Consider the following 16,001-nt stretch of genomic DNA (forward strand, 5'->3'; position numbering starts at 1 on the left):
CATGTACCAAACTCTCAGTTTCTAAACAATGCGCAAGCTGAAGCAGAGCCACCTTTCAAAACATTTCTCCAAATTTTGCAGTGCTGTTCTCCAGCCAAGTAATGTGTGCATAAATGCATATACTAGAATAAAGTGTGCATAAAATGCACGTTAGTTAAAAGAGCATACCAAGGAAATTTGTTTAGCAAAAATGTGCATATTAGGCAAAATTACCTACAAAAAAATTGTCAGCTTTAGGAGAAATTTGCCCTAAAATGCTGATCAATTTTCATGAGCACTTTTAAAGCACAGAAATGTGGAGAACTGAGCTTAAGCTTGGAAAAATGAGAAACTGGAATTGACAGATTTGTCTGTCTGTCATCTCCAGTCACCTCCCTTCTCAGGGAAACCAAATATAGGTAGGCACTGCACCCCTGAAATTTATCACCATGAAGAGAAATAAGGTGTGAATAATGAAGTATAAAACTATTCTTGATATATTACAATATTGCCTGTTTAAAACCTATCAGTGTCCTTTCTGAACATCACCTTTATCTAGTGCAAAACGCCTCTACCTTGGAAGCATTCACCATGCTTTTTTTTGTTTTAAAAAGAGAAAAAGATCAGATATAGTGAAGAAGGAATGAGCTGTGGGTAAAGCAAGTCAAGAGCTAGTGCAGCAGAGTGTCTAAGATTCTGAGTTGGGAAATCTCTGGTTGTAATCTCACCTCAGTTGTGAATTACATGTCTCTCAGTCTCCACTCCTCTGCAGGATAATAGTACCAGCATGTATTTCAAGCTGTTATAGTGAGTTCTGAGATGAGATAATGTATGTAAAGTACTTTGAATATTTTGAAGTCCCAAATAAAAGTTAAATATTTATTATTGCTTTTGCCATTACATGGGTTGGATCTAAGGAACTGTGAGCAGAAGGAGAAAATATATTACTGCCGTTATGTGAACTCTTGAATAAGTGCTAGTCTCACAGTGATGAGAAATATAGTGGAGAAAGAAAATTCATGTGATAGCAAATAAACTTCAGTGGACCATTAAAAAACACCTCATGAAAAGAGTTTTGTGAGTGGAAGAAATCTAGGTTTGGCCTCACTTTACCCACACAGCATGTTTCCACTTCATCAGAAACAGCCCTTACTGAAGAGGAAGACATTTTCCACTAGCAAAATAGCACTCTTGGTTTTAAGCCAATGTTTCTAGAGTAGCCGGTAAAATAATGCGGGATTGTAGAGGGCAATAAGGGAGAGTTTGCAGTTTCTTCATTTGTAGGGTTTGCATAGTTTCTGTATTGAAAGGAAAGCCCAATATTTAAAACATAAATTCAGGTGTTCCCCCTCACATGATTAATGATTGCATGTGAGAGTATAAATATGGGCCTCATGCACTGATCCCACACTGATTCCAAGCTGTTGTCTATCAGCTTCACCTCTCTGCCGTTAATGTGTTAAGAGATGTATCTATAGGGGAGAGATTCCTATTCACAGGTAGACTCCCACCAAGAGGTAGAACCCTGAAGTGAGTCTCCCATTCTGCTTCCACACAATGATTGCTTTAGGGATAACTCATGGAGGGGCTAAAGCTTCCATGCTGGAAAACAAAACAAAACAAAATCCTGGGGAAGTGGGGCAGGATTATGCTAGCTTACTTTCCTCCCTATGTCTCAATAATTTTAGAATAGCACCTGCTCCTATGTGCATACACTGTACCCTTCGCTTCCCTAACCTCATGCTGGATTCCATTTCATAGTTGAGAGTGACACAAAAGTCTGTTGTAAATTTGACTTGATAGATAGATTAGATGTGTTTATGTCACACATGGTGTTTTTGCAGTTGCCTTCACTATCAAAACAAATACATTCCTCTTGCATATATCTGCTTGTGTGAAGAATGAGATCTGGGATTCTAACATCTGCTAGCCCAGACTGGAAGGCAAACCAATGGCTATATTTTGACATATCAATTCTTCCATTATAGTCAGCTGCTGGTTGCTTGGGAGCTTCTTAGCAGGAAAGAGTTAAATAATGAGTGACTCACAGATGCCGTGCTCTCAAGCTGCCAAACCAATGAAATATATGCCATGTATAAAAATGAACTGATGAGCTGAAATGAAGGTGTTAATGAAATTAAATGTCATCGAAGTTAAAGCTGGAAGGTAGATTGATTTATGTAGATAAATAACTATATGGACTAAAGGCTTTAATAGTTTAATGTCAGAAATTAGAAGACACAGAAATAACAGAATAATTTTAATTATGCAGAGGAAGGGATTACTTGACATTTGAATAAATATATTGAGGGACGCAGGTGGCGCTGTGGGTTAAAGCCTCAGCGCCTAGGACTTGCCGATCGAAAGGTCGGCGGTTCGAATCCCTGCGGCGGGGTGCGCTCCTGCTGCTCGGTCCCAGCGCCTGCCAACCTAGCAGTTCGAAAGCACCCCCAGGTGCAAGTAGATAAATAGGGACCGCTTACCAGCGGGAAGGTAAACGGCGTTTCCGTGTGCGGCTCTGGCTCGCCAGAGCAGCGATGTCACGCTGGCCACGTGACCCGGAAGTGTCTCCGGACAGCGCTGGCCCCTGGCCTCTTGAGTGAGATAGGCGCACAACCCCAGAGTCTGTCAAGACTGGCCCGTACGGGCAGGGGTACCTTTACCTTTACCTTTTAAGTAGACTAGTAGTGTTGAAAACACTTCTTGTATGCTCCAGTTTCAGCTTTCTTTCTATGACCTGGAAGTACTGAAAGCTACCAAACCAAGGTCTGCCAGTTGCCTTTCACGGTAACATTTTAGCTAGCTTAGCTTAAAAAAAAGAAGTTGAAAGTGGATTTAATTCTCTCTCAACTTTTAACAGAAAACATAAATGGAAGTTATAATGCAGCTCGCTTATTATTTCCTGTTGCAGAACATGACATACGGTAAATGTTCAGCGACGTGACCTGATTGGCCATTTGTATTTGACTTGGGTCATGTCTGGCTAAGTCTTGAAAGGGCTTCTCAGTCTTTTGGCTAAGGTGAAGTGCTGCTTCTCAGTTGGTAGAGCATGAAACTCTTAATCTCAGGGGTTCAAGCCCCATAATGGGTGAAAGATTCTTGCATTGCAGGGGGTTGAAATAGATGATAGTTATGGTCCCTTCATTTCAACTCTACAATTCTGTGATTCTAGCAGAGCCCCTTTTGTGATGGTACTTACTGTTCCAAAGTACCATCACTCCTGTTTTTCCCTGCCTGTGGGAGCCATTATGTGCTAGCAGCCCACAGTATACTTATCAAAAAATGAGTCCAGCCACCTTTTACCAAAAAAGGAACTGATTCTAGCAATACATAGTGCACCAGGCAGGGAAGGCGGAGATGCTCTAAACATTTATTTTGTAATGTGGGTTCTACTCACAGAAATATCACACTTTATTTTCCTTTAAGAAACTCTTTTCCTACTGCCCTTTCACCCTCCTATTCCTTCTAATAAGCCTCTAGAACACGAACAACAGAGTTGTGGTAATACTGCTCTCCCTTGATTGATAAGGATTACTGAGGTAGTATGTGGCAAGTCATTAGAAAACCTCTAAAACAGTATTGTTGTTGTTATAGTTAAAATAAAAATTGTCCTTTATACCTTGTTTAAAAATTGGAAGCATCTTGGTGATTCTGCAAATATCAGTGGGGAGCACAACTGCAAAAAAATGCATTTATCCCATTTTTCTTCAAAGGAACTCAAGGCATCATCCTCAATTTATATTCACAAGAACCTTGTGAGGTAGGTCAGACTGAGTATCAGGCTCAAGGTTACCCAGTAAGTTCCATTACGCTACATTGGTTCTTGTGAAAGTGCAGAGGTGTGCTCTGTTGGTGTGCCACAATCTCCCCCCCTCCTCCTCCCCGTTTACTGTCAAATCAAGAACAGCAAGCATTATTGGATAAATCTTTAATTTACATTTTAAATATATTATGCAAATTTCTGCTGTCCAGCAAACATGGAACTTAAATTAATCTTTCCTCCTGGAGTAGTCTGCCAATAACTAGCAATTTACAAGCTCTGCAAATCTGGAACATTTATATAGATTATAATTGTGCAAAATACTCTTTCACTCAGGAGTTAACTGAAGTAAAGGAACTGCTGAGAACAATTCACTGCCGTAGTTCTAAACTAGCAGAGAAATTTTAGCCACTGCTGAAGGCTGGGAGATGGGAGTTCTGATGGAGCCAGAGATCCCCAGTATGCCCATAGAAAGATCCATAGGTGTAGATTTACGACTGGCAGTAGGAGCTGAAATAGCATGTGTCAGAAGCAGCCTTGGATGCTCTGAATCCAAAGTCCATTCATTCCTGCAGTAGCCCTACAAAACAGGCCCCCAAACTATACCAGCCTAGAGCTACCAAAGGTATTTTCCATTACATTGGTGTCAATAGGTAGGGAAATAGTCACAAAGAAATAAATTGCAGGGAGGGAAGGGTGCAACTGTCTGCAACAGAAAATTCTAGAAGCATCACCTTGTGGTGATTTAAAACAAGACCTGTAGACATCAACAAAGAAATTGAATAATTGGATATTCTGCTGAGGTATCACCAGTTCCATGTTTATCTTCTCATGCATATAAAGCATGAGATTCCATTTTCTTATGAAGTTACATTTTTCCCAATCGTTGAACTTCAAAAGATGTCATATTGTTGACACCTTGGCCAATATAGGAAGTGGTTTCTGTTCCAGATACAGCTATGGAACTCTTTTCAATAAGGTACTCAAAAAGAAAAGAGACCAAAATAATCAGGGTGACGGATATGAAGAAAACATGCCCCATATATAGCAGTATAAAACAGCCATAACTTGCCGTCATGGAAAAGAATCAACTCTGAAAGGAAATCATTTCTCACTGGCAAATGGGATTTCTTTCAGCAAACTGACTTTTCACTTTTTTCGACAATGTGTCAACTTCTTTGATTATGGAGTCTGAAAATGATGTGGGGTTTTTTTTGTGTGCGTGGGGTTTTTTTTAGATTACTATGTACTTTTCATATTGATGTTCAGGCTTTGTGCTCTTGTGGCCCAAGGTTACCAGAAAGAAAGTTCTTTCAAATCTGAGATCTATTATTTGGCTGCGATGAGTTTGGTATCCATTTTATTAGTACGATTACTCATATTCAGTTCACGCTGGGAACCAAATTGTAGTTACAAATACAAGTCTAGATTTCATTTGATTAGATGCCACAGTCTTATCCACTGATGATGATAGAGTTCGTAGCCATATTGTTCAACCTGCTACCTTGCTATATTTTGAGGCAAAATTTCCCATTCCTAAGAGATTCCTACCAAGACTTTCATATGACAGAGAGTCATAAATACATGCTGTGACTAGTCCCACATCAATCTCTTTGCTTTGTCTCGCTAAACACAAACCCCACAAATCCTACTTCCTTGTTTCTTCTTCCACTCAATAATGGCTTCACCTTTACCACTTTGCTACCCTGCCCTCACTCCTTGTTGTGAAATGGTCTCTGTGTGATTAACAACCCAACCATGTGAAATTCTAGTCTGTTTTCAGAATGAACTGCAGTCACTGCAATATCAGTGCCCTGTCACGACTGCTGGCTCATTATGGAGGAAAGGTGGGGTATACATTTAATAAATAATAATCATGTGCCACATCAGTAAAATATTGTGGCCCTTGAAGTATGGATCTGTGCAATTGCAGCAAGCAATAACTACCATGACCATGCTCATATGCGGGGCAGTGATACCACCCAAAGTCATTCTGGAGCTAAAGAAAAGGACAAAGGAACACTTCACCTAAATGCCGTTGTGGATATCATAGCAGCTACAACTTCAAAACTCCATGCAGTTGAGGAACCATTATATAATGGAGTTGCATAGGCCAGCAAGTCTCACACAGAATACCATTTTAGCAACGTCGGCAGCAAGCCACTCTATGCAATGTGCACAGTGTACCTCTGCAGGCCTTTAAGATCAGGGCATTAATGCTACAAATTAATTTCCTTCCATTATGTGTCTCTTTTCAGAAATGCTGATAACTTAAAAGCACTCAGTGTGTAGCCAAATTCTTCTAATTCCTTGTGTTTTATTTTAGGTAATACTGCCAAGGTGTTCATTGAAGTACAGGATGAAAATGACCATGCTCCTGTCTTCACAAGAAAGCAATACATAGGAGGCGTGTCTGAAGATGCTAGAATGTTTGCTTCCGTGATGAAAGTGAAGGTGAGAATTAAATAAGCACATGGCTGAGGTCCAGAGTCCTGTATCTTGGATGTCTAAATATTATATGTTCATTTGGATGTCCTCAAAAGGTGCAACTATGTAAAGCAAATCCACCTGCCTATTCTAACACTTAGCTTTGAGTCTATCAGAATGCAAAGATGCCATTTGGTATGTATACAAATATTTTGTTATTTATGGGTTTTAAGGTTTGCTTGTGAAAAGAAATTTCAGAACTGATTCAATATATAATTATTTATAATTCCTAAATAATGAATTATAGATATTCATTTATACTTACTATAATAATACATTATTATAGTATTATTATAGTATAGTATAATTAATACCATAATAATACTTTTTAAAGGCATGCTTATGTGTCAGTCCTGATAGTCCATGCATATGGGCAGAGAGGAGGTGCTAGGATTTTGGTACTGGCATGAGATTCTAACTGGTGGGCATGGGCTAGCCCATGGGAAATTGCAGCTCCAATGCAGCAGCGGCTGCCACTACTGTTACATTGACTTGTCCTTTCTTATAGTTCCACATAGAAGCACTTGCCCTGGTGTCTTTTGTGGCAGCGGTGAGATAGGCACCAGAGGCATGGCAAAGAGTTTGAACAGCTGTCCCCAGTCTAGGAGCTTTTCTTTCCACCATCTTGTGATCCCTGAAGGAAAAGCACTTTTCAGATACCATTACTGAATCATAAAATTAAAATAAGACTTTAATCCAAGCATCTACACTTGCATGTTAACACCATCAAAATCAGTAAGAGTTGATTCAGAGAAGATGGCATGGATCCCAAGAACCATGAATGCAGTTAATTTCATGGAAAGGGATTTTCTTATCCCTGACTCCCCTCCTTCTCCCTCTACAGCCATCTTTACCCTTGAAAAGCCTCTCTAGAGAGTTGAGAATATCACAGGGGATATTGGGGAAGGGGGTGGGTCCAAATTGGGCAGAGGTCCTTTCCACTAAGGCAGTTATCTAAAAATATTTTTTTACTATTTTTCTATACATACAAAAGCATAAAATTACCCTAAAATCAGATTCACTACTTGATGTTCGTATACATTTTAAAAACTTGTATACCAGGGTGTTGCATTTGAAGGGAGTAGGGGCAAAGATAATGGTGAAAGTACCATATAAGCAAGTATGTTTATGAAGAGATTACATGTGACTAGAATACACTTATGTGTGTCCTTATCTATCTTCCTCAACTTGCATTTTGTGCAGTCAACATGGGGAAGAATCTAAATTGCTGACAGGTTTGTTGAAAAGTGTCCATGGATTCCTGGCCTACCAAGAATTCTCTTATTTGGACCTGATTTAGGGAGCTAGAAATCTAATGGAGAATGACAGCAGTTTATTAAAGAGGCCCATTATTTTCCCTCAAGGTAGTTCTTCATAATGTTAACTCAGAGGTATTATGGTTAGGTTAAGATTTAGAGGAGGGGAAAAAGTAAGCTCTCATCATTCATATTTTCTCACCGTCTCTGACAGTAGCAGCAGGAGACAGGAGGCCTATTGGGAGGAAATCTACATCCAGGAAAGCAAACCCTGAAATCAGAAAGGCTAAGCAGGAATCATTATAGCTTAAGAAGTGGGCAGAGGATATTAGGAGTACTTGATTATCCATAAATTTGCTACAGAAATGTACAATCACTGGACTGACTATAGTGAGAAGAATAAAAGTGCTCGTATCACAGAGAATTAAACTACTGTTGTAATTTCTATTTACAGCCAGTCTGTAGTTATAATAAGTTGCCATAAAGAAACCCATCAGTTCCGTCCTCTTGGTCACCAATGTAAAAAGAATGAAGGCATTTCTTATCCACAGAAACGTGTTCCGTTAACAAGAGATGGTTGAGCCAACTTTGGCTGAATTCGATTGCAGCCCTATACATGATTCAGTTCAGTGGAACTTACATCTGAGTAGACATGCATAGAATTGCACTATTCATTAGTAAAAGCCCAGCTATCATCTCATACGTCACAAAGGTGGGCATCTTACTATAGTGGGTTTTGTTTCTTTGTTTGTTTTATTTTAGATTTATGACTGCTTCTTTCTCTATCTAACTGTCACCCAACTTTCTTTTTAACCCTAAAATAATGACATTGATTATGACCACGTCATGCCTCTGATGTTGGCCATTGTATCATCTACTGCTTTATACCATTTAATACCAGTTGCTGAGTACCACAAGTGAGAAGAGCATTATTACACACAGGTCCTGCTTGTGGGATACCCATAGGCATTTAGTTGGCCACTGTGAGTACAAAATGCTGGATTAGGTGAGCCTCTTAGGTTCTGTCTAATTTTTGACCTCTTACATCTGACCTTCCACATTTTGCCTTATAGACTTTCACAGAATTTAGCACTCTAATCCTAAATTTGTTTACGAAAAGAATAAACCCTTCTGAGCTCAGTGAGACTCACTTTTGAATAACCATTCTTAAAATTGCAAGTAAATAATCCAAAATATAGGTTGACTTTATTCCATCCCAGAAGCCATTATAGTAAAGAGAGAGAGAGAGATTTTGACTCAACCACTGAAACAACAATCACAAAACAACCTTAACTGTATGTATATTCCATGTTTATACAAAAAATCACCATACACATCCATTATGTAGGGGAAAGAAGATCAATTTACTTGATCCGTGAAGTGCATTTTCCAAGTTGATTGACTTTTGCCCCTTCCAAACAGTAAGTCTTTTAGAATGAATGTTACTGTAAATGAAAGTTGTATCTGTACCTTTTCCAAAGAATTGTCTGTCTAGATAGGCAGCAAGAAAGTACAGATCAACTAAATCTGCAGGTTACATAAAATCATGAAATGAATAACAACCCTGCGGTTTATTTCTCCTTCACTATTGCATAATATTACAAGGCAGCAAATGAAAAGAAAGCAAAAAGTAACTATAAAATACCCTGCCATGTTTATGTGTCTAGACATAAGTTAAGTTTTATGTAACTAGACTACAAAAATAGTGTTCTCAGAAATGTAAAAGGACATTTCTGGCTTTAAATTTCTTTAAAGTTCTACATTGTAATTTAGGATTCTGAATTTCATAATTGTCCTCATTAAATTGGAGAAAGCAGTATGCTTAAAATCTAGTCAAGCTTTTTCAGCTAATGTCACTTTGACCCTGAAGTTTAAAAATTGCATTAGCACCAGTATCAAAGAAATTCATTGCATACATAGTTAGTTTTGAAGATGCTTGCATTTGAATGTAAAAGCAAGTCATGCCATTGTAAATTTAACATCAAAGATCATTAAATGTGCACGCTTTAAAATAAGATGTAAGGGGAAAGGTACTTGATCTTTTAATGTGCAAGAGGGATACTCCAAAACTTTGCTGACGTATGGATGTTTCCTTCTTATTGCCATTACTACGAGTTTCTCAGCAGTAAAACAGCAGGTCATTGACAATGATAAATCTAAGCAAAAAACCGAATACAACCAATTACGAAATATAGGCATTGCCGCAAATTTGTGGAGAGTTTTAACTCTTCCAAAGCTTGCATATAGTGCATTCTGAATAGAGCTGTTAACCCTCCGTTGGGCTATTTATTCATTTAGGGAAAATAAATGATAAAATACAGTTAGTTTGGAAGTGCCTTCTGTTGAATTTCTGCAGATGAATTTTATTTAATTGATGAAAGTTAGATCACAAATCTTGAAGTAATTATTTGTACTGATTAAGATTTGCCTTCCATAATTATTATCTTTTAAAATCATACTTCACAACAGGTAAAGCATCTCTGCATTCAAACATAGAAACATAGCAAGTAAAAGTATTCACAGATACGGCAATCATCACTAGTATTTTATCAGGGTAACGGAGGCACCGGAGGCACTTTTACAGTATTGTTGGCCTGGGAAATGAAACTCAGTGTAGCACTGGATATTCAGATCTGTAGGAATTTAGCATACTGAGTTAAATGCCTGTTTCCAAAATGCCTGTCTCTTGTTGCATGGCTATTTTACTTCAAGTTAAAAAGTTGCAAGAACTTCTTTATTCTTGCAGTAGGCAGTATTATGATGAATGCACAAGGGAGATCTGCTGAGTAAGAAGGTATCATTTTTACATTGTCTGTTTTCTAGTAGATTTGTACTTTGGAGACTCACGGAAGTATATATAAAAAAAGCCAAACTGAGATCAAGAAACCCAGAATTAAAGGGGACTGGGAAGAAACAATACAGAGCGAGGTGACACACTGAAGAAGTAAAACCATTAATAATGAAGGGCGGTACAAAAGACAAATGGAGGCTGTAGCTGCCTTACCTGAGAAAAGGAATGAGGGTGCATTGTGTGATTCATGACCCTTGCTGGGAATTTTAGGGGCAAAAGATGGATTGGGTTTCAGAAAAATGTCCAGTATATAGAGTGGCAACTGGCAAAAAAAAAAAAAAGCAGGGGGAAAAGAATGCTTGGAGACAAAAAATATTCTGGAAGAAATTGTAGCAGCTTGGAACAAAAGCAGCTGAGCGTGTGGGACAAGTATCCAACAAGTGATAGAATTCCTATGCAGACAAGTCAAAGCTCAAACAGGACACAGCAGTAGAGAGTATTGCCGTTGGTAAAAGACAAAAGGTCAGGTTTCTGCCAGCCATGAATTAGTCAACCTGGACACTTCTTACTGCCTTCCTGAAAAGCCCCAAGTCACCAGACCAGATACCATCATCAGCTCTACAGTTCCAGCTTGCAAACCCAAATTCCAGAGGGGAAATCACAAAGACACAAGGCTCCTCCAAACCACCTTTCTGTTGAGCATTTATGATTATTTGTCTTCATGATGCTTGTCAGGTAAAGGTGAAGGGACCCCTGATCATTAGGTCCAGTCGTGGCCGACTCTGGGGTTGCAGCGCTCATCTCGCTTTATTGGCCGAGGGAGCCGGCGTACAGCCAGCATGACTAAGCCGCTTCTGGCGAACCAGAGCAGCGCACAGAAACACTGTTTACCTTCCTGCCGGAGCGGTACCTATTTATCTACTTGCACTTTGATGTGCTTTCGAACTGCTAGGTTGGCAGGAGCAGGGACCGAGCAACGGGAGCTCACCCCGTCATGGGGATTCGAACCGCTAACCTTCTGATCAGCAAGTCCTAGGCTCTGTGGTTTAACGCACAGCGCCACCCGTGTCCCTGCTTTTCAGGTAGTCATATGCAATTCTGCTTTCAAGGGGAAGAAGAGAAAACTGTGTTGCAAACGAAGCTACAATGTTGGAAACAGCCCTGAATTCTGAGTAAACACACTTAAAAGTGCCCTGTAAGTCACTGAATAAATTTTAATTGAAAAGCACTATAAAATGTTCCGAATCAATTTCTTGCATTTTTCTTTTGTATTTAGTTACCCCTCTATCACTCAGCTTGGAGTAAAACGTTTGGGTCTTATTGGTATGGAATGCATTTCATGTTTTAAAGTGTGTAATTTATACGAAGTTAAACAGACAAGCTCTTTAGGCTTGTGCACACTTCAAGTCAGTATAAACAATTTTCACTATAATTAGTGTCACTTTAATAGTCCTGGATGATTTAGTTATTGTAGTTATTAAGTTTTCGGGTAGCAATTTATGTGCATCATATCAAATGTGCCACAGCTGCATGCTTGTAAATTGATCTTCACTTGCCACAGATGTGTGTGTGTGTCTGTTTTGTCACAAATTCATGAAAAATGACTTCAGTCTGATGAGCAATAATCTAAGTAGAAATTAATCCCTGAAGTTTTTAATCCTAAAAATTGTTATATAGCCTTAATGTCTGTGCAATAATTGTAGGCTCCTAATTATCACATATAAATATAATAACGAACCAGAAATACAGCTCTTTGTATGGCATTATTTAATCTCTCCTGCTAAATATTATTTGAACTAAGCAAAGAAACAAAAATCATCAACAAGTGCAATTAAATTAAAATGGAACAAAAATAAAACAGGGGGGTTGTTATGTTTGAGTATAAAATGAAAGTAGATCTGTTATGTCCTTGCTGTGCATTTTAGTGGCGCAAATTTGACCACAGGTCTAATACTGATTATTCAGTTTATTTTTTTATAAAGAAATCAAAGGGAAGAAGTGAAAACAATGCCTTAGGAAAATCTTCTTTGTACAAAATAAAAATGGGAAGGCTCATAGGAGCCAACTCCTGGGGGCTATGGGGGCTGGGCTCCCCCAAAGTTGATGGACATTTCCACTCAAATAGTGTGTGTGCACTGCGTCATGTGATCAGTTATGTGGGGCGGGGCTTACCTGGGCCCCCACAATATTTTATTTAAGTTGGCGCCCCTTGGAAGGCTACAGAAACTACCTTGTTCAAAATTCTTAAAATAATTTCACAAGCAGTATAAATAGTTGTGAAATATATTTTGCCTTCGTAATCTGAATCTGAAATTATCGGTAATTATTGGGGAGGGGGTGAATTTGTAAGAAACTCTGCAGGCAGTTGTCTTCTTCATCACAAGCAATATTATGGCTTCTTGGATATCATAAAGGTATTGGAGACCCCTTACCCCTCAGAGAGGTACAGTTTCCAGAGTGGTTTAACAATCAATCCCTCTTCCTAGAGAACTCTGAGAATTGTAACTCTCTCGTGGGGGAATATAATATATTGATCAGGAGAGAGAGAGAGGAACATTTTCCGGCCAGAAGGCCAGATCTTAATCTCCCCACCCCTGGCAGGCCAAATCTGATTGTCAGGATTGGAAGCACACTGCTGGGGCTGTTTGAAAGCCCTTTTGCAAACAGCTCTGCAATCCAGAGGTTCAAAGCGCAGATTTTAACATTAGTTTCAAATGGAAACTGTTTGCCAGTCCTGGAGCAAAGCATACTTCCAGCACCCATCAGCACCTTGCTTCAGCAAAGAAAAAATTGGGATGTCACCTTAAGCTCCTGATAGCTCCTTTGAAGTCCTGTTGTTGCCTGCCTCATGCCTGGTATCCTGCGTGATGACAAGTGTAGGACCCATGGGTGTGACTTACCCAGATACAGACTTGCAGGCCAAGTGGGGAGGCCTAGTGGCCAGGGTGCCCCACCCTGATATTGAGATAGAGATTTGCTATAAAAAGTCAGTCATCAACAGAACGAGTTGCTTTAGAATTGTATTTATCTTTTCTTGACAACCTTCGTTATAATTCCATTTCTTTAGAAATTTCACATTAGAACAGCTGTTCCTTTTTTACTATCATTCTAAGGCCAAATGTTACACCATGCTTTTTTGTGGTGAATAAGTAAATTAAATATAAACTAGCAATAATTGCAGCTATTAATCTATGGGATTTGAAGCCTGAGATTTACTTAATATGATATGATTTTAGTGTTTTGCATATCAATTGTGTTTTCACATACCTTTTGTTTCCCTCCACATTATTTAGTCCTATCTCTTCACTCTTCTCAATGCCTTAATTTTGCTCTAAAAAGAATAATTAACACATGTTATCTTGTGGGTGATTAATTAAAGGAGTGAGCTTTCAGTTCAATACTGTTGTCATGTTGCTTCACTGCTTTCCTGAGCGTTAACATCTGGTTATAACATGGCATACTGGCATTGTTTAATTTTTGCCCAGTTTTTTTTTATATATCATTTCTCCTGACCTCACAAGGCATAACAGGAAACCAAAATATGTTCTTTATATTATTCCGTTTTTACTTTGAAAAAAAGGCACTAGTTTTCTCAAATCTAGGGCTGCCATATTTCAAAAAGGGGAAATCTGGACACAAAAGTTATCAAGGTGTTGGGTTTGGGTTTTTTTGCAAAATCTCAACAACAAAAAATGAAGTTTTTAAGCCAAGTCCAGATTTCCCTGGACATTAAAGAGGTTTCCTCCCGGGAGCACTGTTTCCAATGGATGGCAGCCCTAGTCAAACCGTATCCCTGGCAACTCTAAGGTTCCAATTTGAGACTGATCAGTAGCCTTGGGTTCATCTTATGCCCTTGCACAGGTGAGGAGCAGGCCTGATTGTACTAGGATTGTGGTGGTAGCTTGCAAGTAGTGATGTGTGGACAGTGGTTGAGCTGCATCATGGCCAGAGAAGGCCACGCCCCAGGAGCCAGTCAGTGGCACCGGTGGGCTCTAAGGGCAGGGAGAACACCAGAGGGATAAATGGGTTTCCTTCTGCACCATAAATGTGGATCTGATTCCGGGGCTTTGGGATTGCTGTCACCAGTCTCCCCACTCTCCCTCCGTGTATTAGATGGTTTTAATTATTGTTATGGACAGGTGTTGCCCATATGTATCTCTCTCACACACACACACACACAGATGGAAAGTAAGCCATGGGACTAGCTGTCCATGAAAATGCAAAAGTGTACGGTCTCCCCAATTTGGTATAATAAGCAAATTGCAGCAGAGGAATGGGTAGAAGGGCATAGATGTGACCAAATGTAGTCATGTGTATTTCCATTTTGTTATAATTTGGAGTGAAAGTGGCAGTGGCTGAACAAAATGGCAGTATTGTTTTAAAAGAGAGGAATTCCAGGATATAGTAGAAATACCGCATTTTGAACTTTGAGCTAGGCTTCTAAGACACTTTTAAGAAGCTATAGCTTCATGAAATTCTTTCTGATTTTGCAATAAAAATGATATAAAAAATGTAAGGGGTGATACAGTTTGTCTATGTCACTTTAGGAATGCATTGCACAATTACTTTGCTTTTATTGAGTCTGTGAGGACTACTGTACTGACCCATCACCCTACCTTCTCTGTGGACTCAGCAAAATGTTGCTCAGGGCCTGAAGACTGCTGAAAATTTATCGTTTTATTAGCAGTGACGGCCATCAGTTGCTAACCATTTTTTTCTCCTTTTAAGAAAGCAAGCTTAAGTCAAACTAGCTACTTCAAGCAAGGAGGGGGACGGATAAACTCTCATCAGTCCTTTTGTGCATTGCAGCCTTCCTCACAGGGTCATTCTTAATTTTAGTTCTAATATACTGAAGGGGCTCATAAAACGAATAGGCTTTCCTAGTCAACATTAGCTCCACTAAAGCAGATGGCAAATTCAGATGTTTCCAATCACAGTTTCCGGCAAAATATAATAGCTTTTAAAACAAGATCACTTTTCTCCCTGCAGGAACTGACAGCTTGATGTATATTTTCAGTTTTAAAAGCTACATCTGCTGTCCCAGTATTTGTAACACTTTGACATTAGTGCCTTGTCTCACACATATAGTTGTGAGTAAATTTGTTCCCACATTTAGATGTTCTTTATACTCTTCTTTTTGCCTTGCTTTGACCCCAGTTAAAATACCATTTGTTTCCATCATTGTATTGTGACTATCTTGGTCGTCCTGATAGGTGGTTTTCTGGCTATAAATTCCTGATAACTTTTTATTCTTTTGAGTAATCTTATTGATCCACAAGGATGACTCATCTACAAGTGTATGTCCTCCAAGAGCAAAAACTAAACACATCCTTGTAAGCTTCCATGCTAATACAGTATATGTCTTTTACAAGTGTCTGGATGGTATTTACTACTTTCAAATTCTGAGTTCCACATGCTCACCTTGTTTCAACTCTGCTGAGATTAGGTTTCTCCCAACCCTGCATTATAAAGAGAACATTGGAACCTGCTGTATTTGCAGGTTGAAAATAGGAGTAGCATTGGAGACGTACTTTGTGTTCTTGGATGTTTGCTTCACTGAGACATGATTCAGGCAGCCACATAAAGGTTTCTGGCCATGTAGGATTGGGTAATGGCAACATGGGGCCCTAAAACATCAGTGCCTTAAAGCCCAAGTACATAGAGGCAGTTCCACATTATATGTTTTATGTGCATTTATATTAGGGGTGTGCATGTCTAACGTTCAAGA

At 39.1% G+C, this 16,001-nt stretch overlaps 1 protein-coding gene across 25 annotated transcripts in view; it reads left to right on the plus strand.

Moving 5' to 3' along the window:
• Positions 1-16,001, plus strand: part of PCDH15 (protocadherin related 15) — a 649,118-nt gene that overhangs the window by 573,582 nt on the left and 59,535 nt on the right. For all 25 annotated transcript variants that reach the window (XR_014564822.1, XM_083740648.1, XM_083740659.1 and 22 more), the window contains one exon: positions 6,066-6,193. Coding sequence is in view for 24 of the 25 variants with exons in the window: in XM_083740648.1 (XP_083596774.1) it covers positions 6,066-6,193 (128 nt within the window). In the remaining variant the exon portion in view is untranslated. The remainder of the gene's footprint in view (positions 1-6,065; positions 6,194-16,001) is intronic.

Source organism: Podarcis gaigeae, assembly GCF_964106915.1.
Source record: "Podarcis gaigeae genome assembly, chromosome: 5".
Lineage (NCBI taxonomy): Eukaryota > Metazoa > Chordata > Lepidosauria > Squamata > Lacertidae > Podarcis > Podarcis gaigeae.